The sequence below is a fragment of the Pseudopodoces humilis genome, chromosome 7 (assembly GCF_049639895.1).
Source record: "Pseudopodoces humilis isolate 2021_Gansu_Grassland_sample_001 chromosome 7, ASM4963989v1, whole genome shotgun sequence".
Classification (NCBI taxonomy): Eukaryota; Metazoa; Chordata; class Aves; order Passeriformes; family Paridae; genus Pseudopodoces; species Pseudopodoces humilis.
Genome location: NC_142206.1, coordinates 17,039,299 through 17,051,776, shown reverse-complemented (window position 1 = coordinate 17,051,776; position 12,478 = coordinate 17,039,299). Strand labels below are relative to the sequence as shown.

The 12,478-nt window shown below is 37.3% G+C and overlaps 1 protein-coding gene across 2 annotated transcripts in view; it reads left to right on the top strand.

Moving 5' to 3' along the window:
* MUC5AC (mucin 5AC, oligomeric mucus/gel-forming) overlaps nucleotides 1-11,635 on the top strand; it is a 51,555-nt gene extending 39,920 nt beyond the window's left edge. For both annotated transcript variants that reach the window (XM_088057841.1, XM_088057842.1), the window contains 17 exons: nucleotides 260-434; nucleotides 615-865; nucleotides 2,181-2,364; nucleotides 2,730-2,928; nucleotides 3,841-4,019; nucleotides 4,246-4,315; nucleotides 4,597-4,694; nucleotides 5,058-5,089; nucleotides 5,814-5,991; nucleotides 6,722-6,826; nucleotides 7,055-7,089; nucleotides 7,453-7,575; nucleotides 7,668-7,766; nucleotides 8,420-8,548; nucleotides 9,182-9,239; nucleotides 9,846-9,951; nucleotides 10,470-11,635. In XM_088057841.1, coding sequence (XP_087913967.1) covers nucleotides 260-434; nucleotides 615-865; nucleotides 2,181-2,364; nucleotides 2,730-2,928; nucleotides 3,841-4,019; nucleotides 4,246-4,315; nucleotides 4,597-4,694; nucleotides 5,058-5,089; nucleotides 5,814-5,991; nucleotides 6,722-6,826; nucleotides 7,055-7,089; nucleotides 7,453-7,575; nucleotides 7,668-7,766; nucleotides 8,420-8,548; nucleotides 9,182-9,239; nucleotides 9,846-9,951; nucleotides 10,470-10,701 — 2,253 coding nt within the window. In that variant the 3' untranslated portion in view covers nucleotides 10,702-11,635. The remainder of the gene's footprint in view (nucleotides 1-259; nucleotides 435-614; nucleotides 866-2,180; nucleotides 2,365-2,729; nucleotides 2,929-3,840; nucleotides 4,020-4,245; nucleotides 4,316-4,596; nucleotides 4,695-5,057; nucleotides 5,090-5,813; nucleotides 5,992-6,721; nucleotides 6,827-7,054; nucleotides 7,090-7,452; nucleotides 7,576-7,667; nucleotides 7,767-8,419; nucleotides 8,549-9,181; nucleotides 9,240-9,845; nucleotides 9,952-10,469) is intronic.
* The last annotated feature ends 843 nt before the right edge of the window (nucleotides 11,636-12,478 follow it).

Sequence of the window (12,478 nt, the reverse complement as noted above, 5' to 3'; positions counted from 1 at the left end):
GACAACTTTTTTCTGTCACTGAAGGTTTTAGCTTTAGTCTTTTTTTTTTTTTCTATCCCACATAATATGGTCAGTGTTTTGAATACCTCTAGTTGCCTTCAAAAATCACTAAACCACAAACTGAAGAGTACTAACACATACTGATTTCCTTTTCGACACCACCGTTACTGGAAAAATTATAGAATAAATCTAAAAAGAGGAGTAAAGGTTATACCTGTTTGCAGAGTTTTGTGACAAAAAATTTTCCTTCATTGTGCAGCCTGGAGAAAGATTCAAATTATCCAACTGTACAGAAGTGATCTGTAATGGAGACAACGATATAGACGTAGTACCAACGGTCTGCCCACCCGTAAAGGAAATTACCTGTGCAAACAAATATCCACCAGTGCTGGTACCAGATGAAAATGGATGCTGTTACCGATATGAGTGTCAATGTAAGCACCAATTGATTCAGAAATAACGCCTTTTGAAAAAAAAGGAAGGCAAGCTTTACACAGATTATATGGGCATTTTAATTTCTTAGGCTTGCTTTATAAATTGTAGTATGTTTAGTTTTTACGTTTTCTTCTACATAAATTCTCATCTTAATCTTCCAAATATTTTCTCTGTACCAGGTGTGTGTAGTGGATGGGGTGATCCTCATTACATTACTTTTGATGGAATCTATTATACCTTCCTTGAAAACTGCACTTATGTCCTGGTGAAACAGATTGTCCCTAGATATGACAACTTCCGTGTTTACATTGACAACTACTACTGTGATGCGAAAGATGGGCTCTCTTGCCCTAAATCCATTATTATTTTCTACAAATCTGCAGAAGTGCTCCTGACTCGTGAACTCATGAATGGTGTGATGACCAATGTGGTAAATATGTTTTTCTGGTTTTGCAAAAAGGAAGTAGCGTCTCTAAGCCTTACTAATGCTATTCTGCAATACAGTCTGTTAGAATATCACATCATGGAGGTGGATCAGGACAGAGGGTATCACTGGGGTGGGGGGGAGAAAAAAGATTGCAATTATTGAAAATAAGAACAAAATCCATATTTCATGAAAACTGGTACATTGTGCCATACATTTATGTAAACACACTTTGAAGACGTACAAATGCAAATTGCAAGCAGGAGTCTTCTTTTGGGGGAAGATGGATATGTATCCTTTATCCACTGGATGGCTAGGGACTGCTCTCTCTACATATGCAACTTCAGGCATCACACAGCCCTGACATGACTCCTCCTTCAACTTCTTACTGTGAAGAAAGGTATAGCTGAAAAAAAGGGGTGACTTAGACTGTTACCTCACATTCATGATCTAAAGTAGTGTTCGAAAACCAATTAAATTAAAAAGGTAGTCCCACTCTTACACTGGAGAATCTATTAGTTGATTAGAGAATTTATAGAGAGAGAGGAAAGTTTGTCTGAATAGGCACTCCCAACTTACAGTGCCATGCCAAATTCTCAGTCAGAAACACATGTTGGCTGCAGTGATTCCCTGCAAAAGAAAACAGTAACTGACAATTTTAACTCCTGCTTTAGCCTGATTCAGTGAGGAGAGAGTTGCAGAATAACTTCTGACAAAAAACTATTTGGCTAATATGTTTAGCTTTATTATCTCATATAAGATACTGGCTACAAATTGAAAAGTTTAACAAATAAATATGATCACTACTACATAAAACTGGCACTAAGGGTTTTCCTGACTTTCTTTTGAATTCAGAAAACTCTTGCAATGGCAATTACTATGTAATACAGAGATGGTATGATTATCTGGCAAAGTTATTACATAATAATGGCAGGGATGTTTCTGCAGCTAAAGAAAGCTACCACCCATTTTCATATGAAAAATGTTTCCAATACACAAAATCATGAGGGATAAAATGAAAATACTTGGATTTCTATGCATAGAATACTGTGCATTAGCATACAATCAGCACAAACACAGTACATGGAGGCCACTTAGACTATTATCACATTTTAGCAATATAGCAATACAAGCCAAGATATCAATGCAAATATATGCTGTCATTAGGATGCCAATGGGAACTGGATGTAATGAATAACAATATAGAGTTATGCATAATTATGAAGATTAGAAAACGTATTATTTAAAACTATTAGGCAGAAGCAGTACTTACTCTGACGTGGTGTTTTGTTTTGTTTCGTTTTATTTACCCTGCATTCAGATGTACTTCAACAAAAAGATTGTTGAACCTGGCTTCAAAAAAGATGGCATTTCTTTCTCCACTCTTGGCATCAATATGATTGTTGAAATAGAAGAAATTGGTGCTGTCATCACCTTTAGTGGTTTGATTTTCTCTGTGAAGCTCCCATACAGCAAATTTGGCAACAATACGGAAGGACAATGTGGTAAGAAAAATGCTCAGATTGGAGGGGGTCCTCTTTCCCCACCCCTACTTTGGTTATTCTCATCCACTCTGGCTATGCAGTCTTACAATTTACAGAAATTTTTAGACAGCAGTAAATGGAAATGAGTACAGTTCTGCTTTTCAACTTCTGTAGGATGTCAAAGGCTCAGTATTTCTTTGGGGCTAGGGTTTTACATCTGTTTGTTTTACCATAACCTAAAGTTCATATAACTAGAGAAACTGCTCCCTATGAAGCAAGGTAAAATATGCATTTCATGAGCACATCACACCTAAACATATCAGCCCAGGAATGTATTGTGCATCTCTGATGTGGCTTGTGAGACTTAAGCAGCTTGTCTCTTCCAGGAACATGTACAAACAATAAAGCAGATGAATGCCGCTTACCAAGTGGCAAGATAATTTCCTCCTGTCCCCAAATGGCTCATCACTGGATTGTTGATGACAACAAGTCGTGCCATGGAATACCAGTACCACCAACTATAACAACACCTCCACCAAAGCCGCAGTGTCAAACACCTCTGCTCTGCAAGCTTATCTTGAGCGAGTAAGAAAACAAATTCATTTTTTCTAGACAAAACTGTCTCAGTATCTCACAAGCAAAGTAACAGCTATAGCTTTAACATGTGATAATACCTGAAAATGTCAGCTTAAAGAAAGGAGATAAGTAGTAAAAGGCCTTCGCAAAAGAAACTGGTCTTAATAACTTGCGTGCCAAAGATAGCTGAGCAAGGAGAGGTAAAGTCAGAAAATCAGGGATGCAGCAAGTACTAAAATCAATACTCCCTGGATGCAATACATCCAGAGTATGCTTATTAACTATTAAACAAAGACTGAACTCTAAATTTCTAGTGGGTCTACAGTACAAATCATAGAGAATGCAGTTACCAAACAGGTGAAGAGAACAGACACAAACAGCTGAGAAATGTCCTTTGTTCTTTGTACATTTTACCTAAAACATGGAGTTCCAAAAGCGCAGAGGCTTTTTTCCTGGTATAGGTATATTTCCTATAAATATATATAGGTATATTTCCTTTACCTTTGTAGGTTGGCAAAAGCTTTTTTTAGATGAGTTTCTTATAAAGGCCCTCTTATACATGCTTTCTGTAATATCCAGTAAGTTTGGAGCTATTTTTATGTGTGAATTTTCTACAGCTATTTTTTTTCTAATTTCTTTTTTTCTCAATCTGGTGCAGTTGTCTTTTACACTAAATTTCTGGTGTCAAACTGATAAAAAGTTGTGTACATATACAGAAATACTATGACCATTATCATCTTTAGAAAAAAAATACACTTCCGATTTCTTAGTTTACTGGCCATTCCTAAGGTTTTGTTTCTCATACCTTCCTTTATGAAGCAGAGTCACATGCTATTAACTGGAAAGTGTTTTCTGACAGGAACAGACTTTGTATAATGACTCATTAACATAGAAGGGGGTTACTTTCTTTACTGCCTGCAGGGTTTTTGCAGAATGTCATACAGTGATACCACCAGAACCATTTTTCAAAGGTTGTGTTTTTGATGGATGTCGCATAGACGATGAATCCATGCAGTGTTCCAGTTTGGAAATATATGCCACAGAGTGTGCTGCTAGAGGTGTCTGCATTGACTGGAGAGGAATGACCAACAATACATGTTGTAAGTATTGCAGTAATCAAAATGTGTGTGATAAATGGTGTTAAACACTAATAAATTAGTGTTTTATTCACTAAACATGAATATATCTGATACTTGGTTACTGTCTACAAAAATCCAGTGGGGTCCTTTCTCACAGAAGCTGCAGATGAAGAAGGCAAAGCTGTAGTAATTTTTCTGGGAAAAAAAAGCACCTATTGTCAATTTTTAATTGTCTTTTTCCATACAGCATTCAGCTGTCCATCAAGCTTGGTATACAAGCCATGCGGGCCCATTAATCCAGTTACCTGTGACCAAAGGTATGGAAAACAAAAAAAAACCCACCCTGAAACACCTGCTTATGTTTTTCTTATCTACTTTCCTCAGAAATTTGAGTTATTTCATAATGAAATGTATTGTGAATTCCACAAATTTATTCAAGATTTATAAATACCAGTCAGCTCTAGGAACATATGCTTCCTGTTGCCCTTCAGGAAGTGTAAATTTTTTGTCTCTCTTGTGTCTGACACGACATGCTGCTCTGTCACCTGCCTCACCACAAAAGTGCTGTACTCAAGCACGTATATTCTTCCCATTCCAGCTATGAGCGTCCTGGCTATGGAGTAACTGAAGGCTGTTTCTGCCCTGAAGGAATGACACTCTTGCGTGCAGAGAGCAACATCTGTGTCTCTGAATGTGGTAAGTCATCTATAGCTAGTTTGGAGAATAAATAGAGATCAGGAGTGTTAGTCAGGAGGCCTGAGTTCTATAGTCATTTTCTACCTGGTCAGGTCATTGCAAATCAGCCTCCCTAAGTGTCCCCAGTTACAAATTGAGTAATAGTCAATATTACCTTTTTTTCCCCATCATCCTTCCTTATGTGAGACCCACCAAGATAGTAGAACTCTACTGTTCAGCAAAATTAGTCTGCATATTCATTTTCCTATTAGCTTTATCTTCACAGTATTTTTATTTGAAGCTGCACATATGTACTCCTTTCTCAGTTTTCAGTGGTGTAAATACCCATTCATTTGTTTGTCTGTTTTTTCTTTTTCTTTCCAGTCTGCAGAGAACCAAATGGAATGTCCAGATGGGTGAGTATCACAATGAGTGTGGCTTAATGAACACAGACAAGTGAAACAAGATGATATTTAGTGTTCCACTAAACCAAAGCTTTGTCACAAATGTTTGTTCACTTTTAGTCTTAAAAATAAGGAGTGCTATAGCACCCCTAAGAAATTCAACAGTAAGTGATAAAATATTCTTTCAATAACCTCTCACACAGAAAAAAAAAGCTTAAACAAAAAAAGAAAGAGAGAGATGGTAGTAGTGCAAGTTAGGCATTTATGCTTATTTCATTTCCACTAATTTGGCTTACTAAAATGACTAGAAATGAAGGGAGAGATGGATAACGAAGTTTACCTGTTGCTTATTGTGTTCATAGCCTGCATTCTTAGCTCCTCAGCTGCAGAGAAATCAGCAACCTAATGTGAAAATGAGTATGTCATATGATCATTTCTTTCTCAAAAATGGATGTGAGGCTCAATCACTTCTCCCATAAAACTCCTGTAACCCTCATAGTAACACTATTAACAAATAGAAAGTAATAGCTTTGTGAACTCCGAATCTTTAATGGCCTCCAGTATCTTCCCCTAATAAGTATTTTGAGGGTGTCCTACAAAATATGAAGAAACTAATAAAATCAGTTATCACTATATGCATGAATATGTCAACTAGAAGCAAATAAAATAGTTTTGGTTTATTTTTATATTTCATTTTTTTTCCTGTCCTTTGTCTGTGTTTTTCTTTTTGATTTAGCCAGGAGAAAAATGGACAAAAGATTGCCAGGAATGTGTCTGTGACAAAAATACTCTTCAGGTGAAGTGTACAAAACACGAATGTTCTCTGACACAGCAAGTATTTTGTGAAGAACCAGGTTACATGCCTGTTCAGATACAGATACCAGAAGATCCATGCTGTACTAGGACTGAGTGCTGTAAGTACTGTCTTAGTTCTTTATCATGGGGACTGCGCTGTATTAATTTTAGGAAACTACAGCAATAATTTATCATTTTTTAATATTTTGCGTTGATGTAATATAATATGATGCTTTTATATATTTTAATATAATTTTATATATTTTAAAATAATGCTTTTCTCCCTCATCCCACATTTTAGAGCATTCTTGCAGAGCATACAGTAAATGCCCTAAGATAAGAAATTTAAAGATTAAAATAATTTATATAGTTAGACATAGAAAAGTAACTGAAAATCTTCTATAATTTAACATTGAAAGCCTTTAATACTGCCACTATCTGAAACAATATTCAAAAACCATTAAAAACATTTTCTATTTCAAAGGCCAGTATTAGGAAAATTAACTTTAAAAAATAGTCATGACTATTTAAAAATTTCTCAAGAAAGTTCCAGAGCCAGTTATCAGACAAGTCATCAGATTTCCCCACTGGCACAAATTTCTGTTTGACATTATCTCTTTCCAGCAATTATCACTCTGTTCTTCTCAGTGTTTTGTTTTACAAAGGTTATGGGAAAGCCCAATCACACTGGAAACACCTTGGCACATAGACTGAATTAGTAATTAAACTATCTTTTGTAAACACCATATCTAAACACCATGGGAAAACTTCAGAAGTTCATGTAAAACAAAATTGTTTTAATTAAAAAATTCTGAGCTTATTATTTTCTATTAATTTTTTATGAAACAGACTGCAACACAAGCCTCTGCCCTGATATCACACCCCAGTGCTTAGAGGGACAGGAAATAATCACAATAATGCCACCTGGAAACTGCTGTCCTATCTTTGAATGCAGTAAGTATTATGCACCCTCTTAATGTGCTGTTTACTGCTGTATTTTTCTAAGTTACAAAAACCTTGTAAGAGAAACGCAAATTATCTGTATTATCATGTTGGGCCTTGTCGTGAATGAGCATTTTAAGGCCACACAGGCCTACAAAGCTGGGTGTAGGTTACAAAACAGAAGTTTTCTCATGTGTTTCTGCCTCTTAAAACTTACACCGCCTTCCTCTTTCTTTACAGGACAGGGCTGTGTAGTCAACGAAACCTATTATGCAGTAAGTACACAGTTATTCACTATAAAAATACACCTTCACATATTTCACAGTGCACTGTTTTTGAGACATCTATCACTGTCCATATTTTGTAGGAAGGCCTGAGATAAAACATTATTCATTATTTCACTGAGGTTAACACCCTCCTGTACAAGCAAAAGCATTTTCTGCTCTCCTTCCTATATTAGCAGAATTTGATTCCAAAATCAATATTACCAACCAGAAACTCTGCTTAAATAGAACAACCAGAATGGTATTTAAGGATAACTTAGCCTATACATAGCTCATCTTTGTATTTTCTGTGACATGTATACACAGAGCAGCTTATTTATCTGACTAATAATGGGTTATTCCAACTTCCCCTAGCCTGGAGCTGCCATTCCATCAGGCCCCTGTGAAGAATGTACCTGCTCTGAATCCTCTCCCTCAATCCCTCACCACCCTTGGGTCACATGCCAGCCCATTATCTGTGACACATTCTGCCCGCTGGTGAGTGCTCCTCTGCTGTCAGAAATTCCTAGCCCGCTCAGCTCGAGCCACCACCAGTTCTTAATGTTGTCTCTCTGTTTCTTTCAAAACAGGGCTATAAATACACAGTGGAACCTGGACAGTGCTGTGGCACATGCAAGGCAGCAGCTTGTGTAGTGACGCTGGGAGACAACATTACACACGTGCTCCATGTAACTACCTCTGGTTCAGTTCACTTTTGGGGAACTCTGCTAGTCTTTCCACTCTTCCCTCTCCTCGTATTTGTCACATTTATTTCCTCCTTCTTTTCCCATATTAGATAAATGCTTACTCAGGGAGGGACTGGACAGCTTCCACACAGCCTAAGCAGTACCTTACACCACAAAATACCACTTCTAAGATTTCTGGAAGCAACTGTGGTATGACACTAAACAATGGCTTGCAGAAATTAACATAGGAAAATACATAGGTGAAAGCAATGGGCTTTTGTTTGCCTCCAGCTCTGAAAATGTAGCACTCATTTTGCTCAAAAGGATAATTTTATCAGTGGAGGCATTTTGACACATGCATAAATTCTAATGACAAAGCTATTGAAATGCAAATTATTCTTTCCAAATGAGACCATGTACTTACCCCATTCACACAAAAAGCACATCTATACCCAGATAAAAATAGAGCCTCTTCACTTGGTTAATGAAAAACACTCAATAACAGTATGATATGGCAAATAATTATCAGCTGAAATTCAAGGAAGTTGTTGGGCATAATCAAACTACTATACACAATAAAAATAAGACATTGCAGTGCTTTTGTTTCATTTTTATATAAGAAGACTTTAATTTGCTTTAATTTTGACTACTTTCAGGAAGGAGAACATTGGAATCCACCTGGTGATAACTGTACTGTTTACACGTGTGAAAAGCATGCTGATCACTTCATTCAAGTCATCAAAGAGGCAAGCTGTCCTGCCTTTAACCCTGATGAGTGTGATCCAGTAAGTGCTGTTCTACCAGCTCTCATTTTTGGAAAGATTGCAGTGCCTAACAGCAGTGATAGGAGGATCATGGTGTCCAATGAAAATAACTAGCAGAAGCATCATGCAGGAAGTAGCTCTCCTTTCATCCTCTCTGAACCTGGTCCCAGTCAAATTTTATCTCAGAAAAGCAAAAAAATTAAAATGAGTGATATATCAATCCTCACTGTGGATTGGACATTAGAGAAAAGGATACAGCTTAATATTTTGGATTCCTAAAAGTATCAAGTGACCTAGAAGCAAAAATTAGCCTCTGGCAATTCAGTTATTCATTGTTATCCAGTCTGTTATAATCCTTCACCTCTACTGCCTTTGGTCACAGTATTTTGTCTTACATGTGCTACGAGCTTTATTGCTTGCTGAAATTATACTACTGAACTGAGGGTTTTCCTCCATTTCAATTTTCAAATAACACTTATTAACATTAAAGTAGTGAAGTGCCCTTAATATTTAGCCTTGCTTGAAGTTAGATTCCATGTCAATACACAAAAAAATACACAGTCTCTGGTGCCAGAGAAAATTAGGAAGCAGAAAAAGTCTGCTTTAGTATGCAGAAATGAAACCAGAGTTATCTTTTTTGTTTTCCCACTTAAGGATGATGTCAGGTTATCTGACGATGGTTGCTGTTTAGTGTGCCGAAGAATACCGAAACGTAAGTAATAATAATTTTGTTATAAAGTATTGATTATATGTACCTTAATAGGTATATTAGCCTGTTTTGCACAATGGGTGCATAGACAGAAGTGAGCTGACCAGGTTCTGGTTCACTGCTTCACTGGAGCAAGAAAGGAAACATGTGGAAAAGAAAGGAACAGGACATTTCCACTATGCATTTTAGGTCCTTGTGAAAGCGATGGAGAATTTTCCCATCCCCTACTGTTAAATAGTGGAATTTTTGTGGGAGGATGAGGACTGTGACTGTTCTCCAATTTCCACAGATAGATCCTCTTTAAGGCGGAAAGTGAAGCCAGTTCTGAGAGACAGGTGTGCATCGAGCAGTTGCCACAGTACTGCTCTAAATTTCTGCATCCTGCACCTAGATGCATAAGAAAAAGCAAAAGTTTCATCCACTGATAAAACAAACAGCAAGTCTTCATTTGGCCCTCAGCAATTAAAAGAAAAATGCACCGTGACTGAGTTTCCTATTTCAGCTCCATCCACCTTAGTGTTCAGTTACAAACTATTATATGGTAGACAGCTATCTATTTACACGCACATGTATTTTAACCTATTTTCCTTTGCTTTGTGATGACCTCAGTTTGTATGAAGCACAATATGACTACTGTCATCAACTATAATGGCTGTGTATCTCCTGCACCTGTTGAGATAACATACTGTGAAGGCAGCTGTGATGCTTACTCACGGTAAGTGGCATAAAAGATAATTGTGGCCTCTTGTCTTCTGCTCTTTACACCAGTTACATCATGCAAATCACAAGTGTTTTTTTGATGTGTCCAACATCCACCCAGTCATCAACTGTTTCCATTGTGCTACGTAATGTTACATTGTACTAGCTTGATTACCTCGAGAATCAGTGTTTATCAGCCTGTTCAGTGTCACAGTGAATAGACCTGAATTCCTATTTTGCCCATTTAAAACTGAGGTTATTTGTTTCTCATTATTCCCTTGCTGCACTGTCTCATTATGGGATCTGTAATAATTCTTTCCTTTTTCTGTGCCTTAATGAAGACTTAGAGTCATCAGTTTTTACAATGAGGTGCAATTTACTTGTATTTCACCTCAGTACTGTAAGAATGGTAATATTGAGCAATAGTCCCACATGCAAGCACACAACTTCTGGTTGTTTTGTGAAGGGTGGGAGGGGCAATGTTATTTCTCACATAAACTCTGAGTCTTTCTCTTTCATTGATTTTCCAATCAGATATTCTCAAATGACAAACACGATGGTGCACAAATGCTCGTGTTGTCAGGAAATCAAGACCAGCAAAAGAAAGGTGACTCTGACGTGCAGTGACGGAACCTCCCTCGAGCACTCCTACACCTACGTGGAGAAATGCAGCTGTGTGGGTGCTGAGTGCATTACCCAAGACAACACCCAACAGGAGACACAGCAGATAAAGACCTCTCAGGAGCAAACAAATATCAAAAATTAGAACTAGAGAGAAGTCCTCAAACAAGGGCTGAGCATAAGACTAAATAAAGAAACTTCAAAAAATACAAAAGTGTCAAGAGCAGCTAAAATTTTGGATGAACAGATGATGTTTTCTTCATAAAACCCAAGTAGGTCTGTCTACAGAATTTCAGTTTTCATTATCAATATAATTTCATTATCTCCCATTGGTTTTTATTTATTTTTTTTACACCTTGAGAGGTACAGCACAAGTTCATCTTGACATTTTCTGTACATTTATCTTCTGAGAAATGCTGGACTTTTAATAACATTTTCATTCCAGTTCACAGAGAAAAATCAAAAGACAAATCCAGAAAACAAACCAAATCCAAGGAAAACTGTACCCCTCTGCTTCTATATGTTTCTTTTTTTTTTCGTTGAGGAAAACTTAGAGGACAGAAAGCCATATCTTTTCAAAATTATAAACTTCAATATTTTGAAGAATTTATGATGGACATATTTCCCTACATGTTTTTGTGAGGAAAAGGAAAAAGTCCTATTGTGAGTAGCTGCTGCACACTACTTTTTGTTTACATAACACCATCAGCATAGTAGCTGTATGAAAATATAGATTTTTTTATTTTGTTTTATGTGGTTAACTGTTTACAGAAGAAATATATATATTTGCCAGCAGAGGCATATGAAGGATTTTTTTTAAAAGTATAATAATAATAATAATTGTAAATTCTTTCCTAGGAAACTTTAAAAGGTTGAACCACTGCTATTTATTATTTTTTTTTTGAATACTGATTTATTGGGTCATTTCTTTCAGAATTAAATGTTATCCTATTTCTTACTCTCAGTCATGTTGTCTGGGTATGGTATAGTTTCTTTTGGTTTTGAATATTATTTTATTTTTGTTCCTTAAGACACCAAGAAAGCAATTATGATTAATAAATTTTGAGCATTTTACAGCACCTCTGCTTTGACTTTTCAATGAATCCCTTGCGTGAGAGTTGCTGGCTCCATAAAATAAAGTTCTGGGTCAAAAGCCAATGTAAGCTGTGGTACCTAACCCCCACAGAGCTTTGCTACTCCTTTGAATGAAAAAAAAAAACCTCAAAAACAAACACTTGGAAGTGTTCCGAGCACATCACTTCAGATGTCATGAATTAGTGAACTCTCAGAAAGCAAGCACCACTCTGAGTCTGCACATGTTTTGTGGCCCTGAAAGTTCCTTACCTGACTGGCATGAACTATCTAAAGTATTTCAAACCAGTCAAAAGTCAGCTCTTGTTTTAGAGCCCACTGCAACATATCTATAAATGCAAATGCCCAGTGCAAATAAATAAATCTCTGAAATTGCACTGTTGTAAATCTATGCAGTTACTACTGAGAGGGAAGCTCATGTCAAGTACAGACAATTTGATGGGTGAAGGGCTGGGTGTCAATGTCTTTGCAATGGCTCCCAATGTCTCTGCTGACTTTGGGCAGCGAGGCTCCTGGCACAGACAGGGGAATGCACACCCTGGCTCTCTGCGCTTTGGGGTAAAACAGCAGGGTCAAGGGCGGGTATGTGGTGGGCAGTTCGGGAAGGCTGTGCCTTCCTACTGCCTCAGCCAGTGGGGGAAGGAGGAGGGCAGCATGTGCCTGGAGTTTAGGACAAAAAGAGGCCGCTCCCTCTGAAACCCTGAGAAGGAAAACCCCACAGCTGTGTGCCCTGGTGGACTCTTTCCCCCCTTCGGATAAAGTTGCAGGACTCCTCTGCCTCCTTTTTGGACATAAACTTCTGGCGTTTGTGGAATTTTCCTGACTCTGCT